The 23,662-nt window shown below is 37.3% G+C and overlaps 1 protein-coding gene and 1 long non-coding RNA gene across 7 annotated transcripts in view; both read left to right on the forward strand.

Annotated features, from left to right (window-relative positions):
• Positions 1–23,662, forward strand: part of LOC106019018 (uncharacterized) — a 142,068-nt gene that overhangs the window by 92,478 nt on the left and 25,928 nt on the right. For 5 of the 6 annotated variants that reach the window (XR_011812245.1, XR_011812246.1, XR_011812244.1 and 2 more), the window contains 3 exons: positions 1,980–2,129; positions 10,722–10,808; positions 22,820–22,889. This is a non-coding gene — a long non-coding RNA (uncharacterized lncRNA). The remainder of the gene's footprint in view (positions 1–1,979; positions 2,130–10,721; positions 10,809–22,819; positions 22,890–23,662) is intronic. The other variant, XR_011812243.1, reaches the window with a different exon arrangement.
• On the forward strand, positions 16,177–18,744 carry LOC140003479 (leukotriene B4 receptor 1-like). Its single transcript, XM_072043805.1, has one exon. The coding sequence runs from the start codon at positions 16,335–16,337 to the stop codon at positions 17,331–17,333; it is 999 nt and encodes a 332-aa protein (XP_071899906.1). The 5' UTR covers positions 16,177–16,334; the 3' UTR covers positions 17,334–18,744.

Below are 23,662 nucleotides of genomic sequence, written 5' to 3' on the forward strand. Positions count from 1 at the left end.
GTGGGTTTTTTATTGAGCTGTTTTGGTTTGGGTTTATTTTTTTGTCTTTTTTTTTTTTTTGTCTTAGTCTTTTATTTCACCCTCTAAATTTTAGGCAAGCTCACTGTTTGCTGTCTTTGTTTCTTTCTTTTAAAATGTCTTTATGAATTATCCTTTTCATTGCTGAGCTAACCAAAAGAGGAATGGGACATATGACTTACTGTAACCTTGCTACCATCTTCCTTTTACTGGGGGTTGCTTTTCTGCTGGTAAGACATTTCTGCTATAGGCCTCTGACCACGTAGGCCTTTTGGTCTGTACAGATGTAAACACCGCATTCCTCAGTGTTTGCCAGTTTGCTGTTATTTATGTCTTTGGTTATCAAATGTGTGTCATTTTTGTAACCTTTACTTTTTTATTTCTTCTCATGATATCACACACACATTTCCATACTCAGTCAGACCAATCTTAATATTTCTGTTATGAATCTCTGCACTATTCTGACAGTTGGGAATATCTTCACTCTTCATAAACACCTTTTCCTCTTATTCTTCTCCAGATAAAGCCTGCTAAGCACATAATTCCTATTCCTTCTGCTATGCAAGTCCTGGTTCTTTAGATAAGTCTTTCAGCTGATGAATCAAGTTGTGTCTATTAGTTCTTTCTTTTGTTGCCTCCTTTTGGGAGATCAGGACTATTCATACTAGAAAACAAAGTAAACTAAGCTCTTTGCCTTTGTAAGGTTGCTTAAATATTAACAGCAAATTTCTGTTTTCTTATTGAGTGCCTGGTACCATTTACACTGAAAAACAAGAGGAACCGTGACACTGTGGAGCCCCTTGGCACTGTTTTCCAGTTGTTGATCTGCAAATAACCAACTCAATACAACGTATTTCCAAGTAGTGTGCTGTTAGAAAGGCAATCCACCTCTGTCTCTACAAAGAATGACTTTTGACAGCAGGGCATTTACAGATTACCCTTAGTTCAGGACCATGATCACGTACATCCTCTTGACAGAATTGTACTTGTCATCATCCAGGGAAAATCCAAGAAATAGCAGAACCAACTACAAGTCTGAAACTGCCAGTAAAAAGCTTATTTCTGTAAAAGGTACAATGCTATGTGCTACTTCCCTTCACGTGCTTCATATCAAAAACTATCTGGACAAGAAAAAGGAATTTGTTACAGTTGAAACTACTGATGAAAGCAGTACCATGCCTTTTTCATGGTTATATATGAGAAGAAGAAAATAATAATAATAATAATAATAAAAAAATAAGAAGTCCACTTTGTTACCATTGTAGAGATATTTTTTTAATGTGTATAATCAGTATCCGAGGTAAATATTCTTTACTTCTTTCCAAACAAGCATCAGAACTAAACTATATTAAACAGCAGAAATTAGAATATCAGTAGCATTATCTTTGTTTAAGACTCCTTGAGGGCTTGCACTGGCAACTTGACAAAAACCATGAATTAGACATGAGTATGCAGACTTGTTATTTAAAATAAATGATCCTTTCCAGAAATCTAGTATTTGCTTAAACATCTTTTAGTTGGTTGAACAGAATTCTCTGTTTGCCTCCGATCCTTGCCATTTAAGTAGTGTTTGTATTGGCTCAAATATCCCCAAACATGATTGTGCTGAGCTAGACACACTACTAGAAAAGCAGCTTTGTCCCAAAGATGTGCATTCTTAGCAAATAAGGATAATACACAACAGGAGAAAAAACAGTATGTGGAACAAACGTTTAATAAACGTTTAAGCAACTGTATCATATACTGACTACTGATTAAGCACTGGTGTTTGTAGTAGCAGTACATGTTTCACAGCTGAGGCAAGTTTAAAAGAAAGATGTGATGACAACCAAAGCATTGGCACAGGTCTGCACTGTAGGCAGAGGCCCATGCAGTGATTGCCCCATTGTTGCTCTTTTTCATTCAGGGAATTACCAAGTTCAGAATATGTTAACACAATGTTCACCATTCATATCTTTTAGAAACTTGGTATTCTAATCTCTACTGCCTCACAAGATTTTCAACAATAAGAATTACCCCAAGATCCAGAATATAACCTCGATGAAAATGATAGTAGTGGAACATAGACACTCACGGAAGCCTCTTAGACAAGAAAGAAGACAAAAGATGTAGTGAGTAAGATGTCTATTATCACATACATAAACAACCAATATTTGATTTATAGGAATTTTAATCATATTCCTTGTTATTGAATATACAAACAACATCTGCTTATTTCATTTTTTCCTGCAGAAATCACTGTGACATCTCCTGAATTCCCAAAAATTTTCTTTGTCTTTGTATTGTAATATGATCTCTGGCATTTCTTTTTCAGTGCCCCACAAACATCACACACCAGACCAGGTATTCAGCTTTAAATTAGTTATATTCGTACGCACAATCTGAATTCATGCCTAAGGCCAGGAAGGAACCGAGATCAGTATTGAGAAGTGAGACCTGAAACGTACACATTGATAGAACCTAACATTTACACTGGTATAAGGAACATATGAAGATTAGGATGGTAAATTTTGCAATAGTTTGCCACAAGTAGTTATATTCCATAAAGTTCAATTTTGGAACAGCACACATGTTCAACTTTAAGTTTCATTAGAGAATACATATGCTGTTTTTTTTTAAGAAGCTGCCAAGGATTTTTCCCCCAGTAATACTCTCTGTAGTACCAAGTTTTCCAGTGCTCCTTGGCACAAGATTTACCCTCCTAATTTTTTCTGCATTGGTAGGAATCCTCACCCTTGCTTGAACGTGACTTTATTTTGAAAAAGCAGCGCAAAAAATAGCATTACACAACATTGATATGCTCTTTCTTCACTGTCTGTGGAGCAAGGTAATAGTCTTTTTCTTTAAACAAATATCAGCCCTTAGAGCTCAGCTCAGGAGGTAAAAAAGCAAGCTTAATCCTTTCCTTCTCAAGAATACTTTGAGGTCTAGTTGAAGTCAGTCATACCTGTACAATGTTTTCTGCTTTTAGCACAGGTGTGACTGACCTGTAATAATACTTATGTGTTGCAGCTGACCTGAATGGGGGACAGTCATAAGCATACATTTTCTGAAGAGCTCAGTGTGCACTGGAAAGAGGCTGCCTCTGTGTTATTTAATTATTATTATTATAGTAACACAGGGTTTTTCAATAACATTTCTTCAGAATGAAACTTTACATCTACAAGATCCCATAAATATCTCAGACATTCAGTTCAATTTGTAGCCCTTTTTTATTAAATCTGCCAGAGTAGAGTTCAATTTCTCATCTGCCTGGAGAAGACATTGGTTTCTTGCCTTTAACGAAGTTTTTTTTTTAATTCATTGTTAGACAGGTTCACGCATTTTAGAAAGCCCCCTCCCAACTAAATACAACACTTTTTAAACTCATGCAGTAAATATAAGCACAGACACATAGTCCCAGAACAGTGTGACATGCATTTGAACCCAGGCTGCAAAGTTGCTTTCCCTTCCTTCTCCTCTCTCCTGCTTCCTCAGCACTTCACATTCACTTCTGTATTGTACCCCATGCTGCTGCTCGCTGGTGTCAGGACAGAAAACAAGACCTGAGGTCAGTTCCTCAGTCTCCTTCAAGCTGAATTTGTTTATGGTGCAGAACAGGGCCAGAAAGAAGGACAGGGGGCAATTGGACGGTGCAGTTGCACAATGCAGGCTTACATGGATATCAGTCTAGAACATGAGAGCCTAGCCATCTGCCATGGTAGGATATCCGCAATTAATAGAGCCTGTCACTATCATCTCTCCTATCTTCAAGCCTTTAATCTGTATAAAGGAGATCATATTGCTCTTTTGGCTCACGTTTCGCTAAAGTGAATCAATTACTGCTTGTAAATGATCCACGTAATCGAGCTTCACAGTAAGTTGTGAGCACCTAATGACTAATAAGCCTGCAAAGATCTCAAGTTCTGAGCAGCCTGCAATAAGACAGTGTAAGGACATGCACAGACCAGGGAGAATAAGTTTGAGAAGTTGTATATAAAATAAGCCAACATTCCTCTTAAGCAGGGAAAAAACCAGCATGATCGTGTCAGTAGTAATTCTGTCCATTATGTCTATAACAACACAAATGATTTAGGACTGAATGGACTATATGTTACTGGTCTGGAAAAGTTATAAACGATTTGAAGTTTTAAGGTAGAAGGTGGTAGAGAACTTGATTAATACATTCTGTAGTCTACTCCTATTATACTCGTCTTCCACTTTTAAGGTTGATTTTTGGATTTCCCAATCTAACCCTAGTGTTTGGCCCAGTGTAGCAGGTACTCTAAAACAGTTGTTCGGCCAAAAAAAAAAAAAAAAACAAACAACATTTAAAATAGAAACATTTTAACTTGAAATACTCATTCTCCATATTTAGAATCAAACAGTATGTTTTCTTTCGGAAGAAAAATAAATATTATTGATTTGTGTACCTGTGTACCTGTTATGGAGAGATCTAAAGATCTATGCCATTATATCAGGTGAAGTGCAAGAAACAGATCATCTTTTGGTGTTCTAATCCACAAATTTCCTTACTAAATTTTAGCAGTAAGGAAAATTAATATTCGCAGACATGTATGTACCAGTGAAAGCCAAAGAACTTCAGAACTTCTATTTCTAGTAAATACCTGGGGGAACACACACACACACCAGTTTAAAAACAACAACACAAACAAAAACTAGGCTTGTATTCTAATCTGATTTCACTCGCCTTTGGGACCACCAAGAAATTGCTGTCCTGGAAAACCATATCTATAAAATAGTTTTACAATACGGACGCATAATGCATGCCCACCTTCTTGGTCTTTGAATCTTTCAGTGTTTTAGGCTATAAGATGTTAGTACAGGACCTAGAGATTATACTTTCTACAAAAACACCCATTTAATGATTTAAATGATTTTTAAAATTTGCTAAGATCCAATAAATGCATAGATTATATTCATTCCATCATAAAGTGTGGATGACTTTTACAGTTCAGTCCTTTGGTTGCTAAATTCTTCATTCCAGTCAAGACAGCAAAAGAAACCCAAAGATACTGAATGGTAAAATACTTGCTGAGTCAAAGAGAATTTTGTTAGAATCAAAGAGTGAGAAATTCTTATCAAGAATGCTGGGACTTAAGATACTGGGAGCTTTACTTGAGATTTACTCAGTTGTTGCTTCAGATTGAACCACTGTAGAATTTTGAAATTGGAGGTACAGCTAAGTGTAGGAGGAATATATGAGAAAAAGTTTAAATATGATCTATGTTGTGATGAAAACTGAGTAGGTTGAACCCTCAGGGACAGCTTATGTCTTGCACAAGTTCTCATAAATTTCAGCAACTTCCCAGCACATGTTGCATGAATGATAGAGCCTGAAATTTTTTGCTGTGCAGAGAAACTCTTTGTGCTCTGAGGAAAAAGCTAAAAAGTTTAACAAAGCAGTTTTGATCTGCAGGTAAGATACTTTTAGATGAAGAGAGGATTTGGAGAAAGACAAAGCAAAAGTTCAGCATGCTGCTATTTTAAGGGCTAGCATGTTTTTAAAGGCTGTAAGAATGGCTAGGGCATAGTGACATACCTGCCAAAGAAAGCAAAAGAAATCTTGTTTGTCATGTGGCATGAGTCAAGCAGGAACACTTCAGGATTCTAGCACACACATAATGAAAAGGCTTGGGGACCATTGTTCTTGTATTTAATTAGCAATCTCATCCAGTGTCACACATTGTTTGGTGGCCCAGTTGAGCTGGGAGTCATGGAAGTTGCTAAGAAATACAGGGCTCAGGAAATTTGCTAGCTTGAAGTTACTTCTAAGAAGAAAAAACAATGCTACTATTACATCCAACTGACTCCTGACAGAAGTGAATCCAGTTCTGGAACACAAGTGTATCCAGAAGAATTGAAACTGGTGTCCATTAGTCATTTAGTAACTTACCGAGGGATATGCTGGTTTTTATCTGACCTCACTAAGGTTTCATTTACTCATTTTCAGTGCTAAATTGTAAAACCAGTGAAGGATGGAAAAACATCTGACTGATCACATTTGTTGAGACTTCAATATTTCCTCTAGGAAACAGTTTGAGAGTTCCTCTTTAGTGGGTATTTAAAAAATGTACTGAAGAGGGTATTTTGTAACTGAGATTTTAAGAGCTATTTTAAAGATACCTTTTCCTCTTCGTTTTATATTACAGCTATTTGGGTCTGAAAGACATACTACCAGTAAAAGATGAATCTATAAAACAGTTTTAGAAATGAGACGCAAGGTGTGTAGACTACCCACTTATTTCCTATTCTTTAAATCCAGATTAGCACATTAAAAATAAGATATGAGTAGGAAAACTGACTACAGTTAGGAACCAAATAAAAAAGATCCAAATTTTACCAAGGTTCTTTCACAGAATCACAGAATTGAAGGGGTTGGAAGGGACCTCGAAAGATCATTGGGTCTAACCCCCCTGTCAAAGCAGGTTCCTTAGAGCAGGCTGCCCAGGTAGGCATCCAGACAGGCCTTAAATATCTCCAGAGAAGGAGACTCCACAACCTCCCTGGGCAGCCTGTTCCAGTGCTCCGTCACCCTCACCGTGAAGAAGTTCTTTCACGTGTTGGTGCGGAACTTCCTGTGCTCCATTTTGTGGCCATTGCCCCTTGTCCAGTCCTCACAAACCACTGAAAAGAGGTTGGCCATATCCCTCTGTGTAAACACCTCAGGTATTTATACACATTGATAAGATCCCCTCTCAGTCTTCTTTTCTCCATGCTGAACAGACCCAGGTCTCTCAGCCTTTCTTCACAGGGAAGATGCTCAAGGCCCCACATCATCTTTGTGGCCCTTCACTGGACTCTTTCCAGGAGATCCCTGTCTGTTTTGTACTGGGGAGCCCAGAACTGGACACAATACTTCTTTAAGTAATATTAAAACAAACAAAACTAACAGGAATAACAAAATGAGCTGTTCAGATGTGACTTTGTACTATCAGCCTGTAAAAATAAATGCCTGATATGTTTGGCTGATGCCACTTTCCCAGGAGATAACAAACAACCTACAAATGCATCTAAATTATGCACAGACACTTACTCTCCCATCCCTTGGCATGCTAAGTTAAAAAGTATTGCCTGTTGATTCGTGTAAGAGCGTAGTTCCCTTCTGGACGGAGGGACAGAGGAATTGGGAATGATTAATCATGGGAAACTGGTTTAATCAACAGCATTGTGAGTAGCATTGTGTGACAGGCTTTGTCTGTGTCATTGCAAAAAATACAATCGTAGGAAAATTAAGGTTGGAGGGACTGGGGAAGGTTATTCTAATCCAGCTCAGACCATAATTATTATCAAAATCATATCAGGACAGTTATCTTGATAGTTCTCTTAATCAAATGGTCAAGATCAATGATCGAAGAATAAAAAATGACCCAATCTTACAGTCTCCTGTCCCATGAAAACTTCACTTCTCTGGATTTTTGGTCACAGGTGTTAGTTAGCATCAAACACGAACATAGGTTAAACTTCTATCATGGAATGCTCTATATGCATAAACCTTAGAAACCAAAGTGCTGATACTTCACATCACAATGCTGGTCCATCCACAGAATAACATTCTCTCTTCTCAACAATACCCTCAATGTAGGAAAGATTATAGCCAATAATGCACAATTCCAATTTCAAGCTTGAGTTTTACAGGGCTGTTCAGTATCTCAAACTTCAAGACTTCAACAGCAGACAGTTTTAATAAAATTCCACCATTACATTTAATCCCCCTTTTAAGGGAGATTAACAGTGAATGAAGTGCATTTTGAGCAGGGGTCAGGGAACTAACCTGTCATGTTTTAAGCTTCAAATGGTATTTTAGAGCCATTTGTGGACGTGTTAAAAAGAAAGGAGAAGCTTGCCAAAGACTGCCTTGTCATAGGACTTTGAGAAAATAGATGTGCTAGGACAACGTTTTAATGAATATACTATAAACAGCTTGAGATGCTTTAAATGCTGCTACCATACTAAGTTTTAAATATGTCACTAGAATAACAAACACTCCAAAGAGTTTCTTCATGGTATGGTGGAAGTCATTTGACTATCAATGTTTGGCAGCTGAAAGCAGAGAAGCCAGAGAATTCAAATTACAAGCTGAAGAAGTGGTAGAAAATGGATACTGCTATCATGTGACATAAAAACAATTTTTCTACTGAAAGCAAAAAATATCTGAGCTTTCATGTGGCAGATAAGTTGGCCTCATGATTTCCTGTTAAAAGATAGAGCATTATGAGGGAATGTGAACTCTTCTACTTGAGTCTCATCCTAGCATAGCTTGTGAAAAAAGCTTTAAGCTTTGCTGTGTTTGCAGGCTGCAAAGATGCCTTGATTAGCTGAGGAAAACAATTCTCTCAAAGCTTCTATCTTTGTGTCTTAGATATTTCCTCATTATGGCAAGTTGCTAAACAGTACTGATTTTTTTCTTCTGTGCTCACAGAAGATGACTGTTCTCAAATAACATGGGTTATCAATTTTCAAAATGTAAGTTCTGTTCAAATGTCTGTTTAAATTCTGTTTTTATTTTCTTTGGAGAGTCAATTTCTTGATGTCTGTGTAACCTCATATAGAATATAGGATTACATTATTATCAGTGATAGCCTAGCCAATCTACTAAACTAGGAATTCAGCCTAACATTGTTCAAAACTTGAATCTGAGGACTAGAACTTGGATGTTTCTGACTGTGTCTGTGATTTGCAATTTAAATTGCAAATGGAAGCTGATGGGGGAAGCTTCCCCCTGAAGCCAGAGCTAGCAAGTCTAGCAGTCTAGCAAGATCCATAGCCGTGGTGTCCCTATAACGTGCTCTGTTGTTCACTCAGTAACAGACCTCAGAACATGCCAAGGACCAGAACTCTGTATGGGGATATGTCGCTATACCAGCATGAAGAACATCGAGCTAATACAGAGGGGAACCAATACAGTAGAGCTATAGCAATAGTTTGAGCAATTATGTGGTCAGATACCACACAATGTGGTAAATACGCAGCAACTCAAAAGACAGGAAAACAGCAATCATGATAAAAGTAGTCACATGTAAGTTGCTGTGGGGAGAAAAAAAAAAAAAAAAGAAAAAAAAAACAGATTTTAAAGAGATACTATTCAATACCATAGAGGACTAAATGCGTCCTATACAGGCATGACTCAAAACACAGAGCTGACAAGAAAACTAGCATACAAAGTTAAAAGCATCTTTCATGCAGTGCAGAATAATGGCACATTTAAAAAATACTTGACCTTTACTGGTTTAAGTACAGACTAGAACACACAGCAAAGCAAGGTACAAAGATCTGCTAGACAGGGGACAGTCAATGGTTTACAGATGACAAGGTAATTGTATCGCACCAGGACCTGTATGACCATGGAGCATCTGGAGTAATTGAAGAGAGAATGACAGTGACCTTTGGAATGAAGTTTTCTAAATGCTGGAGTACAGACTGGCACTGGGGAAAAACAAAAAGACAGTGATCGTGTCTGAGATTCCCATGAACTAAACTAAATGCAAATTTTTTTTAAAAAAAAAAAGGAAAGAAAAAGAAAACGTTGACAGTTTAAGTATAGACAGCCAAACTAGATTCCTTTTTACAGAGTAACGGTGAAAACAACAGGGTTGAGAAGAGGGATCTGGGACCCCTGCATAGCTTGGTTTCTCTCATTCTTCTACACACTGGAGTTCAGTCTGCTAAACTCTTACATTTCAGAACTAGTCTGTTCACCTGTTTCAAAGGGAATATAAAACACCTGGATTAAGGGAGGAAAGCAACAGAGACAATGAAAAGTATGGAATGGTTTCTATGTAGGGCTTTATTGTGTATGAAATAACTCTTCAATCTGGAAGAAATGGTAGATTTGGGGGTTCAGTCAAATAAGGGCTATAGAGAGGATGAATGGGATCAGCTATTGGCTGTTTCTTCTGACATAAAATGTGGGAAACCAGATGAAGCTAACAGGAGACTAGCAAATAAAAGGAGGTTATTCTTCACAAAGTATATCAAAACTGCAGAATTTCTTGCTGCTGTATATTGTTGATGCTAAAAGTACACGAGTTCAAGCATACACTTTGCAAGTCTACAGAGGAGTTGACCACAAAGCTTTTAAATGCGTAAAAACCATATCTGGCTCAGGAAATTTCTCAACTCTAATCAGCTAAAAGCAAGAGAGTGTGGGACAAGTATAGTCAAACTTGGCTTGTTCTTAGAGGCTTCCCCGCATACCTCCTTTTTGCTGCTGTCAGAGACAAAGCACTGGGCTAAAAGGACTTTTTGATCTAACTCAACACTAGAACATAATATGCATACCTAAATCAAGATCATGTTATTAGGCTCAAGTCAAATATGAGGTCAGATGACTTTGGAGTCTAATATAGCCTTACGTTCTATTAAAATCTATGAATAATTAGATTTTTAACCAAGAAAATCCCCTCTGTTCTACTGATCATAACTCTGAGTGAATAGTTTTATTATAAGTGCCAGAACGCCAGCACTTTCTGCCAGTGAAAACACTGGAAAAGCCATCGTTATTCACAGACATTTCTAATATTAAATTAAAGTCCTACAGGGGGAATAGATCACATTGCAGAATGATAGCAAGTTGCCAGTGCCTAAACATGGCATATTTTATATGTTTTCCATTCAATATATGATGTGTAAGCTTAGTAAATATCTGTAACTGTAGCTGTGTGTAACATCTCAGAATCAATCCTTGCTGCTTTTTATTTCAGAATAAGAATGCTTGGACAAGATCATTCTGAACAGTAGCACAGTACAATGCACTAGCTTCTCTCTGGCCATGCAGAACAACATGCCAGGTATGTTAATTACTAAGTGACTTAGGGTTTAAGTATTGCTCTACAAGTGTCTAATACACCTATGGCAGCTGCTACAGGGCAGGAGAAAATTCTTGTGTTTCTCATAAAATGAGTGTCGTCTTTACACTTTCAGCACAGTTGACCAGATTCCTGACAAAAGGCCACAAAACCAGGGCTTTGTATCGCACTAGAGGTAATGGCTCAACACTTAATGTATTAAAGGAGTTAAGGCTCTTAAGCTGTTCAGATCTGCTGAGCAGGGTTGTTTCACAACATGAGAGAACACAGTTTGGACTGCTTTTCAAAAAGACAAGGAACACGCTAATGTAAATTAAACTAAAGACAGTATTGTTTCAATCATTGCTAAACTTTGCAAGTTTGTTGCTTCAGAGACATAGAAAATTAAATAAGATGCCAAGTTATTTTCATGGCAGAGCTGACCTGGTATTTGTTACATATTACACAATTGGAAATGGTCATGTAGTTCAAAACAGCACTAAGAGCTAGAATTTTAAGAATATATATAAAAAACATCTGCGAGATAGAAACAAGTAGGAAGCTTATCTAGAAAATGTTATCTACAGTATTGAAATTTAAGTTGCAATCATCTAACTTTTTCATGCCGGAGTCAGTTCTACGGGTCTCAGCCTTGAACTTGTACGTTGTCTGCCCTGTTTACAGACAATGGCTACGCCCTCCACATCTGCAGTATTAGGCAATGAAACAATAAATGGTTCTTCAATGCCACCCTCTGTTGAAAATACATAACTACATGGACAGATCCCTTTACAAAAGAGTATACTGTATGAAATAATATATACCTAGCCTGCATGCAGAACAGCTACCATCTGTTGCTGCACCACATGTACAGCAAAATACGGCATTGTTAAAATTAACTAAGATGCTCTGAGCACTTTAATTGCATTGCTGAATTTCAGAGACATGAATGCTACAGTAATGCAACATTTACATGAAACCCCAAACAAGTTAGAAATTACCGTACATTTAGATAGAGAAAAATCAAGTAACTTTGGTAGCAAGTCATCTAAGCAGTATTTGTAATCGGTAATTTATTACTCATAAAAGGAGGAGTGTGTGAAGAATGCATTTGCATTTGATTTACTCGGTAGCAATTGTGGTGCTATATACGCTCAGATAGATAAGGATTTTGGATAGCAACATTTTACGTACATAGCAATTTAATGACTGCTGATGTAAACGCAGACCAAAGTCTTACCTTTGAGTATAGCGAAACCGTACTTTTACTGTTTGAGAGCTTGTACTCTGAATAATAGAAAATTAAAGAATATACATTCATAATACTGAGAAAAGATACTCTACGTTTTTCCAAAACCTCTACATAATTGTTTATTCATATTCCTGCTTGTACTCAGACTTATAAATATAGACCTTCACTACCTCCTTAATTAGGGCCTCTACTCTCATGAGCCTAGTATGTCTGGTTGTACAAGGATAATATTTCAGCATTTAATTTGATAGTTTCACAATCGTTGGCAACATATTCAGATTGTTCATGATTGTTCTGTTACAGTAAGAAAGGTACTAATATGTAAGCATGTGTGAATGCACGTACAGTGTGCCTCAATAACCACTCCTCTTATCACGAGCTCTACAGCAGTTTTCCTGAATACAATGCGCAGGAATTCTTTTCTCTGGCCAGTTGTATTAAACCATTGTTATTTGCTACAGAGCTGGGTAGGAGTTATCATTTTGTAATATCGTTATTAAAAGACCAGTTAACAACACAGCACAGAATGTAACAAACTCTCTATTTATAGTGCAAGGTACATATCTTTCATTACATTCTGGAGCTGATCCCAGGGTAGCTCTTCATTAAGGTATTTTGCCTGGTGATGAAGCACTGAGAGTGTTCTCATTTGTACTTGCTGCATCATGGACAGCTATTGCAAACACTGTTTGCAAGAGCTTAGAAATGTCTAAAAAGTGTCTTTTCCTGCATTACGCTTTCCTTTATAGTAATTACAGAGTGGAGACATGCTGCGCACCATGGGATCCCATTTTTATAGAAGACCCTCCTGTAATCAGGAAAGCAACATGTAGATCAGCTTTGCACTGGCAAACCATATCAATTTACCCTAGCTTAGAGAATGGAGTAGCCCATAAGTTTCTGATCAAGGCATCGTGTGACTTCCCCACTGTCATTTATAACAGCATTGAACTGCAGTAGTTGTAGGGCAACTGTATCTATCCTGCAAATGCTATCTTCTTTCAGTGGCTGAAGAACTAAAGGGTTTAGACTAGGAACTTCTTTCAGAATCATCAGGCAAACAAGGTTGCTGGCATTGGTTTCCAGCCTCTCAGCAGAAACATGATACTTGCTATGCTTTCACCAGCAATTGCTTTATAGCCAAACATCCGCTGGATCTTTCTGAAGACAACAGTTGGAAAGAATTTTAAAAGCATTTTTGGGACTGTTCTTCATATAAGTTACTCATAATATGGATTTCCCATGCATCAGCTATTCTGTAAATTGTTACAGACATGCTCTTAATGCATGGAATGGTGGCAGTGCTTTGAGCAAAGGATGTTAACCCAAAGATTCAGCATCTCAGAGTGAAATTCTGATTCTCAGTATAATTCTCAGTATAATTCTGATTCTCAGTATAATTCTCAGCAAAAGCTGGAAGTATCAATTATCATTTCAGTGTAGCAGCCCAAACACATTAGCAGTCTAAAAATGCTCAATGGTGGTGCAAACTACAGACTATCCACCAGAGGGAAGCTCATGCATATGAAGAAACATAACGTGGATGAATGAAACACCTCCCTTGTACTTAAACCACAGCAAATTCAATTCAGAATGTTCCTTAGCAATAGCACAGACTTTCTCAATTTTGGAATGTTTTCAGAAATTATATGCCAATCTAAAGGTAACACACTTAACAGAAAGTTTCTCATGTTCATGACTGCACTATTGCATTACATATGGAAAGCATATATAACATACATGTACACAAAACTTTCATATTTAGACTTTTAGCTTTTAAACACAGAAATGCAGCCTAACTTCACTACTGTTAATACAATTGGGCCAGTGTTTATGAGGGCAGAATTGGGCGGAATTCCAGCAGCATGTTTATACATGACAAACTCCACCACACGTGGTCACTAGAATGACTGAGATACTGACTTGTTTAATCACTGTTGTGTTCAGCATGTTGTTGAACATACTGTATTGCTAATGGAAGTACCTGTTAAATTTCCCATAAGGTTTGTGTCCTACTAGGGTAAATTCAACAATAGCAGTCACTTTTAGAGATCATTAAAGACCTCCTAAAATGAGTCTGAACTTTTTGTAGTGATCCAACAACCACATAGAGCACTTCAAAAACACAGTCCTTAGCTAATGTTATCCCCAATATCTGTATTATTAAATCTAAAAGCCTGTCTTCAGAATGTTACTCAGGCAATCTCAGAATTTCAACACCTGTCTGGGATCTGTTTGGAGAGAAAAATCCCAGACTGTTCCTGCAATGTTGAGATTCATCTGGTTTCTTGTTTAAATGAAAGATACAGCCTGAGGCAGAGACCATCTGGCAAGCAAGCTTCAACTGAAGTGGGGGAAATATGTTTCTGAAAAACATAAGGACAGGTGCTTCAGAAGTACAACCAGATCCGCATGTCACTGGATTAGAACTATACTAATTCTGATTCCAATCTATTTTTATAGACAATTGTTTTTTTGCCACCAAAAATAAAGTTTTGAAGAAGAAAATCTTACAGAGGTACTGAGCATCTCTCCTTGATTTTTTTTTTATTTTTTTTTTTAAGTATCTGCAATGTAGTTCAGTCTGGATGTACCACTGGCAATAAGTAAATAAAAAGCCCTCCCAAAGTTACTTCTGGGCAAATAATGTGTACGAAGGTGATTTCAGTAGAAGAAGAGACATTGCCCACCACTTCCTTTTATTAGTGGATTTTCAGAAATTCCCTTTAGAATATACACAATTGATTTGGGTTTTCCCCTACCCAATTGGTACTAAATGCAGTAAAAAATAAAAGGAACTGGAATCATACGATGAAACCCAAATTAAAATATCAATTACACAAAGAGCGTTTTGAAAAAAATATTCTTGACTTCAGTGGAGTTATTCTGGATTTGCAGTTGATCTCATTATACTCTTACGAGATCAAAAACGGCTAAGCCGATTTGGGGTTGGGAATAGGTGTTGCAATCCTTTTCCCATTTTGGAAGATACTTCTTAACATTATGTACTACATTTGCCAGGTTTGTAAAAAATCTACCTCAACATTTAATGAAATAATCTGTACCACGATTTAAAATTTAATAGATTGTGCTATGCATTATGCATAATCTGTGCTTATTTTACATAAAAATACTCTTCTAGTTTCACTTCTGTGACTCTTAATAATTTTTGTTGGTGCTGCTGTTTTGGTTCCTCCTTTAATTATTTGGAACCAGACTTAAAATGTTCTGACACTAGAGTAAAACAGTGCTTCCATAATCTTTGGCCAGACAAAGATTTATTTATTTATTTATTTTAAGAACTTTTGATTCACACAGGATTTGAATACTGCACTAACTACTGGGTTTCCTAGGAGATAAAGTCATAGCACATTGCTGTCACAGTAGGACAACCTAATCATATATTTTCTGAGACACAGACCATTTCCTCCCAACATTACACCCAGACTATTCTGATGGTGGTTGTTTAGCTAAAGAACTGCATTTTCCCAGAGCATTGGGTGATATTGGTAGTAGGGTGATGATTGAACCAGATAACCATGAAGGTCTTTTCCAACCTGAATGATTCTATGATTAGAATTACAACTCTATCCAACTTCATTGTACTGGTACAATCTCACTACAAAAGATGATTTCCTCTGTGCCAGCCTATTTCTAAAGCATGTTCAAGATCAACTGTCTTCTGCTGAATTAACAACAACAACAACCAAAAAAAAGATTATATGAAGGTAGAGAGTATAATAATGTTTCATGCTCTAGAATGCAATGTCATGTCAAACATTTAATGCACACTTTTGGTTTATCTGCCACCCTTCTATCTTTTTGTTTTAAAATACTTAAAATAGAATGTTGACATATTCACACAAACAAAAGTGAAGTAGCAAAAGGACAACTTTTTTCCTCCTCATACCTGTTGGTTAGACCAGTAGCTTTAACCAAGTAGCAGGCTTCTTAAAAGAGGGAGACTTTTGAAAGATCACCTCCATGCTTTAAAATCTGCTGTGATGCATATGTAATTAAGAGCAAAGTCAGGGACAATACTATTTTTATCTGTGCTCTGCATGCAAAAAGACACTGTTTTCCTAAACAACAGGAAGAACGCATGCGGTCAGACGTTTGTGAGCATTAGGATGTGAGGTCACATGCCAGACAAGTCTGCAGAATATCAGTTAGGGAAGTTTCTCTCAAGTTGTTTGCTGACAGTTTCAGAATCAAAACTTTCAGAGTGCAAAGCACCAAGGATATTAGCACCTGAAAAGAACTGAAAAATTTCTGGAATGAGTGAAGCTGAGGAAGTCAGCACCGACTTGACATGGAACGCTGTGAAGTTTGTAGTCTGCATGATACTGAGCTTGTCATTTATTATTGGGACCCCTGGAAATTGCGTTGTCATCTGGACTGTTTGTACAAAAATGAAGCAAGTATCTCCTTCAGTCCTGCTGATCTTGAACCTGGCCATTGCGGATATCCTCGTACTGATCACTTTGCCAATCTGGATTTACTCCTTTGCTGACTCATGGGTTTTTGGAATTGTGTTCTGCAAAATACTGGTCTTCATGATTTACTGCAGCATGTATGCAAGTATATTTCTAATTACAGCACTGAGCTTGGAGAGACTAATGGCTGTGTTTTACCCTTTCACAATGCAAAGGTACAAAAAAAAAGAAAATATTTTTGTAATCATGTTCCTCATTTGGTTCCTGTCCATTGCTTTTGGCGTTACTATTATTCCATTCCAAGAGACAGATGAAATCAACGGTGGACTACAGTGCACATGTCGCAACTACTCTACTACTGGACAGAGAGTGTCATATCTTTTGTTGGAGACTCTTGCAGGTTTTGTAATTCCTTTTTTAATTATATGCACTTGCTATGTGTGTGTTGCAAAAAGAATAAGACAAATGACTTACCGATCAAAGCAGCGATCAGAACGGCTCATTACCAGCATCGTGGTGGCATTCATTTTATGCTGGTTCCCACATCATCTCTTTAACATCTTAGATATTATTTCAGTTCAGATAGAAGACTCTAATGAGACACTGGAAAAGATTATAGACAAAGGAGAGTACGTCTCCGGAGCACTTGTATTTATCAGTAGCTGTATTAACCCTCTACTTTATGCTTTTGCTGCACGAAAATTCCAGAATCACCTGAGATTTACCAAGATATCAAAACTGTTTGAACAGTTGAGTCAGACTGTAACAGAGGAAGACAAGAAAAAGATTTCTCCTGTTACCAAGCAAGAAACTACTGTAGCAGGCACAGAGATTCTCTAACAAAGAGCATAGACTTAGTGAGCAATGGATTTCTGGGGCATTCATTCAGTAGTCCTTTCACCTAGTAGTCAGTTTGGTTTTCCAAGTAGTCCAGCGGATGCTAGAGACAATTCAGGTTGTGTGTGTTACAAAACAATCGGCAGTGACAACCTTGTTTGGCTCCTGACCTTGTATCCATGTCACCAAATCAGTTTCACCGGTGCTGAGAAGCAAGATGGCTAGAAGCTTAAAGTATAGGGAATACAACATTTTTATTTTCCATTACAATTATTTGTGATTTCTAGAAAAGACATTTATGTGGAAAACAAGATTTGGAAATTTAAAACTTAAAAAGTTTGTCTGGAAGAAGATTTGAAATGCTCAAAAAATCCATAAATATAACCCAAAGTTCTAAATGAGCATGCTTAGATTCTTGATATGGGGAAGCATGGATTTTAAGAATATTTACAGCACATAAAAACTTTTGTGTAGATGGAAAACAAAACTATTTTTATTCAGGACTTTATTTAGATTTGAGAATAGCAAGGGTTGTTTACAAAAACTCATTTACTGAAATATCTTATGCTAATGGATCTGAAGTAAAATATGAAGTGTGACGTTCCCTTTCAGAAAAAAAGGTACAAGAATTCTGTGGTTTATGACAAATGGAGACCTCATGCTATATTTGATTTCAAATATATTGCATATGTTACTGGCAACTACTGATATATCAAACATACATACTCACGTATCCTCAAAGTGTCTGATTTAGTTAAGCTCCCAATATGTCTATTAAATTATGGATGAATTGGATCAGATCCCAGGGGAAGGGAAGTAGAGATCCTTGATATTTTTGTAACCTGTGAGAAAGTTACGGGAGCAGTACAAAGTGCCTAGTATCTTAAGAATTTCATCTTGCACATAAAAGCATTATTTTGTCTTCTCTTTTGGAACAGCGTATTTTTCTTTTAATAAACAAAGAAAAAATTAGGGCTTGCAAGGAACTTGTTTTAGTTTTGTGAATGCATGCAAACTCACTGTGAAAAAATTGCATGACACCAAGTATTTGCTTTTGAAGTTTTGCTGTTTTTTTGTTTTGTTTTAATTTCAATCATGCTTGACATTTTTTATACTTACTTTTGCTTATTTTTAAATCAATGATTTGTAATAAGATGAATATAACTACTGATTACTAAGACTTACTGTATTACTATTGTAATATCCTGTACATTGTGTTATGAACAGTTGCTAATAGCTATTGTAACTCATATTTACAAAGAAAATACAAGAGACTAACTAGAACTTCATTTTCAAGAACTGATTTCATAACAATCAAGGATATGTGAGTTGTATTACTTCTGTTTGTAAACAGGAATAAAGACAGGGAAGTAAAAATCCTTACCTGCTATTATTAAAATGTTTCCTGACACTATGCATATGTATTTATTATTCCTGCTTGTTATGAAAAAGTCTTGTCTTCTTCTCAGTAGAAGGAAAGTCCACACCACAGAGGACTTCTCATTAATAGGGCTCCTTCACTGAAGTAAAAGGAAATAAAAACTTTAGCAAGACCTTGTTTACAGAAGAGTAAGAAGGTGAAATCCCTTAGAACTATACCCCACCCACCTGCCACTTTTTCACCCTAATAATGACTCCTTGATTGCTGTTAGCATATTAAATATAGCAAAGTAACAGTATCTCACAATAAAAACAATAACTTTAGTTAACTACTGTATAAAAAAGCAAAGCTATATTTCCCAGTATGTTCTTGAACAGTCACCCACTATTTCATAATAGCACCGAACAAGTGAAGAGGTAATAAGCACACAAATAACATAACTGAACTAGAGTCCTAGGCCACAAGAAACCAAGCACTTTGCAACTTAGAGATGGGAAAAGGCCCAGACAAGCTTCAGTACAAGCTACTTGACTGGAACTTTCTCTCAGATTGTCCTACATCTAGTTATCATAAATCTTAGGAAATGGGCAAAACCTTTAGTTATCTGTGTGTGTGCATCATCCGTCTCATGAATGAAGTCATTTATTTTAGTGCCATTTCCTCTTAAATAAGCCTTCCAGGAGCATTCACTGCATATCAAGTGCCTAATGCCAACTATGCCTTACCCAGGACAAACTATAAGATCACATAATCTGTGCAACGCTACCTACTGCAGTGGGCTTATTTTTTAATCAAGAGGTATGGCTTAGAGTGTTTTTTGGTTGTTTGGTTGGTTGTTTTTTTTACTTGTCACTCACACAAGTGAACTTTATTGCTCAAGCTGCATCCTCCACAACATCTGTAAATCTTATAAAGGGAACAAGTAACATCCCCAGATCAGTAAATGCATTCTAGGGAGATGATTAGGTAAGACAGTTCTAAATAGAATGCTGTAACTAGATCCATGAGTTGGTGTAGATATATAAGGTGATGACCTGGCTGACTGCTTCATTCTTTAACAGATACACAACAGGCCTGTCTATGCAGCAATATTTACCACTCCATCTATGCTAACATGCGCTATCACAGAACTACAGGGATTCCAACAGGCCCATTCAGCCAACAAACATTGGATATTCTTGACTCCTAAAACACTGAATTCCAGCCAAACCCTAAGACCTGGCATAGATTTGGTCTGAAACACTACATCTTATGATAGTGATACCTCATGACTCCTGTCAACTACATTACATATCCATGCTGGAAATTGTATTGGAAGGTTGATAGAAAATGCTTTCTTTGATTGCTTAAGAGAGTTCTAAGTAGTGACTTGAAGCAGTCTCCAAATATAGCTGGGGTACCGGTAAAATCTTGCAATACGCAGTTCTGGTTCCATCTGAGAAAAATGAGGTTTCATCTCACTTGAGTTCCTCGTTGTTTTCTTACTTCCCAATTCTGTGTTTTTGAAGTCTGTCACTGTGGTTTCAGCGTCCAGTTATTTCTCATGACACAGCAAGGGGGAAGGCTGTGCTAAGAGAGGGCCACTTCAGTCACCTGAGTCAAATCACCTCAAATTACCCTGAGGTACAGGGAACATTATGTGGAATCAATGCAACACTGCTCAGAACATTGTGTGCTGGGAGGCACAAAAAGATTCCAGATGCTTTGAGTTTCTCATTTGTTTGTCAAAATTAATAATCTTTTAACAGTAATCTCTAACTTGAAAGTTTTACCCAGCCTGAAACATGGTGTAAACATTCCATGGGTATACAGCAGGAATTTATTACTTATACTGCAGTAGGATTGTGCTGCATAAAGGGAATTCATTATGTATTAGCAGAATTGAAGGAGACAGTGAAGCATTTTTAATTCATGCATAGCCAGTATACAATAAGGATAAAAAAAAAAAAAAAAAAAAAAAAAAAAAAGGAAAATATCAGTCTAACAGGTCTTACTTTTATTGCCTGCTGACATCAAAAGTTTTTTTCTGAGCATTATGGTAAAATAGTTCTAGAGGCCTGCATTAAAACAGTGGAGCTTTGTGGATATTCAGAGGCAACACAATTTAAGAGGTGACACAAGAAATCAAAGATCCTTGTATTCAGGTAAAAATCAGGCAACTGCATTGTACTAAAGAAACAAAATTGTTTATTTAATGAAATTGGCAGAACACTGACTGGGAAGAAAGAAGTAGAACAAAAGTTAAGAGACATTTGAAAGACAGTTGAGAGTGCAGTTATGGATCTCTATTAGGATTACTATTAACATGACTAAAAGAGAAGGAATTGTATGCAGGTGTGGAATGAAAGGAATTAAGGAACCTGGAAGCTAACAGATGGCATGGAGACTACATAGGTGTGCAAATGTTCTCACATTCAAGAAACTGTCTGATCAATAATAAATACTTTAGAAGATACAGAATTAGAGACTATTAACAGTGGTGAAGTTTTCCTCTGGCTTTATACCCTACAACTGTTGTAGGACTCCTTTTCCTGCATGTATGACGAAGGGGGGAAGAATAAGTGAAGGTTTATAATTGACTGGAGTGGGAGAACAAGAGAAATAAGTCAATTTGGATTATAAAGAAGCATATGATCGTAGAATGAAATTGAGAATCATAGAATCATAGAATCATAGAATATCCTGAGTTGGAAGGGACCCTTAAGGATCATCAAGTCCAACTCTTGACACCGCACAGGTCTACCCAAGTTCAGACCATGTGACTAAGTGCACAGTCCAATCTCTTCTTAAATTCAGTCAGGCTCGGTGCAGTGACCACTTCCCTGGGGAGCCTGTTCCAGTGTGCAACCACTCTCTCTGTGAAGAACCCCTTCCTGATGTCCAGCCTAAACTTCCCCTGCCTCAGCTTAACCCCGTTCCCGCGGGTCCTGTCACTGGTGTTAATGGAGAAAAGGTCTCCTGCCTCTCGACACCCCCTTACGAGGAAGTTGTAGACTGCGATGAGGTCTCCCCTCAGCCTCCTCTTCTCCAGGCTGAACAGGCCCAGTGCCCTCAGCCGTTCCTCGTACGTCTTCCCCTCCAGGCCTTTCACCATCTTCGTAGCCCTCCTCTGGACACTCTCCAACAGTTTCATGTCCTTTTTATACTGTGGTGCCCAGAACTGCACACAGTACTCGAGGTGAGGCCGCACCAGCGCAGAGTAGAGCGGGACAATCACCTCCCTCGACCTACTAGCGATGCCGTGCTTGATGCACCCCAGGACACGGTTGGCCCTCCTGGCTGCCAGGGCACACTGCTGGCTCATATTCAACTTGTTGTCTACCACGACCCCCAGATCCCTCTCTTCTAGGCTGCTCTCCAGCGTCTCATCGCCCAGTCTGTACGTGCAGCCAGGGTTTCCCCGTCCCAGGTGCAGGAAGTTCCCAGGTGCAGGAGAAGTTCAAGAGTGCACAGCAAGAATAGAGAAGTAATTGAAATAAGCATTGTAAGGCAGTTTCAGGTTTTCATAAATGTTTGTCAGTTCAATTAATCACTAAAATTGTGCATTATCAGAAAATTCATGTTTGAGCTCCACTGTTTGTTAATAGGTTAAAGAAAAATATCCCAATAAAATACAGTTTGAAGTCATAACCCTGTCTTTTGAGAGGATGAGTAGCTTATGCTGCTCCTGTTGGCATGAAGATTTGGGTGTGACCAGTGCTGCAATGATGGCCTCTGAGATCTCAGAAACTTTACAACACTATTGCTAAGAAAAGTACTAAAAATTCTTGTACTGATAGGTTTAGAGATAATAGACTCCATATCCTGTTTGATTACTTCATGTCTTCTTTCGCCTTAAATCAGTTATTTTAGAAGTCATGCTGGTGGTTCTTAGTAAGAATTCAATATTTTTAACTCTATTGATTTAGGTTAAAATAAATTAAAGATTCAGATTAAAGGAAAGCTATTTTTATGGAATATGCAAAGTTTAAGTGATTTAAGTGATAGAATTAATGGAAAGGATACTGTAAGGTCTTACAGTGTAAATTAAACAGTCACAAGTCTGTAAGAGTTAGTAAGATTATACTCTTCGAGAACTGCCAAATTTACAATATTCTTAATTTAATAGAAGTCAGCTGCCTGAACTGCATCTTGATCGGAAAAGTGACTGGTCACATCCCAGTTTGGGCTGCAGTTATGTAAGTACTAAGAGAGCTTACAACTAAATACATCACTGTTACCATTGGCAATTAACTAGATAATTGTGTTAACTTCATTGAGATATCTAGAAACGTTAATGTAATGTAATTATGGATGTCCATGAAGTAACATGCCTAGATGGTCTTAAACCAGAGGATTAGTATTTTGGACTGTTCTTAGTAGAAATTAAAGTGAAAGTTCTAGATTTTTATTTATTTGAATAGCAGATATATTCACAATGTAACACATTACATGAAAAATTGAAGGGCTAAATATTTCTTCCAGAGAATTATGAATTTGAACTACCATTTCTAGCCAGTCGTATCACTCAGTAGCATTCTACGTATGCCACCAGAAGAGTAGCAATAGGAAAAGAGCTATCAGAAAATCACTTCTAGTCATAGACACCTCATATTATAAGGGGATGCAATACAATCTATCTACCAACATCTTGCAGGTTTCATATCCTAACTATACTACCTAACTTAAGCTGTTATTGCAATATTAACATTCACTGTAGAATTCCCTATTGAGTTCAGTGAGTAATATTAGAAAAGCTGTGGACTTCTTTAAAACATCGTAACTAATGAATTAGGTTTATGTCCATTTGATTTTAAAACATAGCCATGAACCTTCAGCAGTGCTGTAGGACTGAGAAGTATTACGTAGTTAAAACTGAAGGAAACATTTGTCACAGTAATCTTCTTACATCCCTTGTTCTCTCCTGCCACCATGTGGCTCTCATTTTGAAAGTTGGGACTAATTTCAATAC

The sequence above is a fragment of the Anas platyrhynchos genome, chromosome 12, assembly GCF_047663525.1.
Source record: "Anas platyrhynchos isolate ZD024472 breed Pekin duck chromosome 12, IASCAAS_PekinDuck_T2T, whole genome shotgun sequence".
Taxonomy (NCBI): domain Eukaryota; kingdom Metazoa; phylum Chordata; class Aves; order Anseriformes; family Anatidae; genus Anas; species Anas platyrhynchos.

Excerpts from the sequence above, each read along its gene's own strand:
- LOC140003479 (XM_072043805.1), top strand. The coding sequence starts at position 16,335 with ATGAGTGAAGCTGAGGAAGTCAGCACCGACTTGACATGGAACGCTGTG.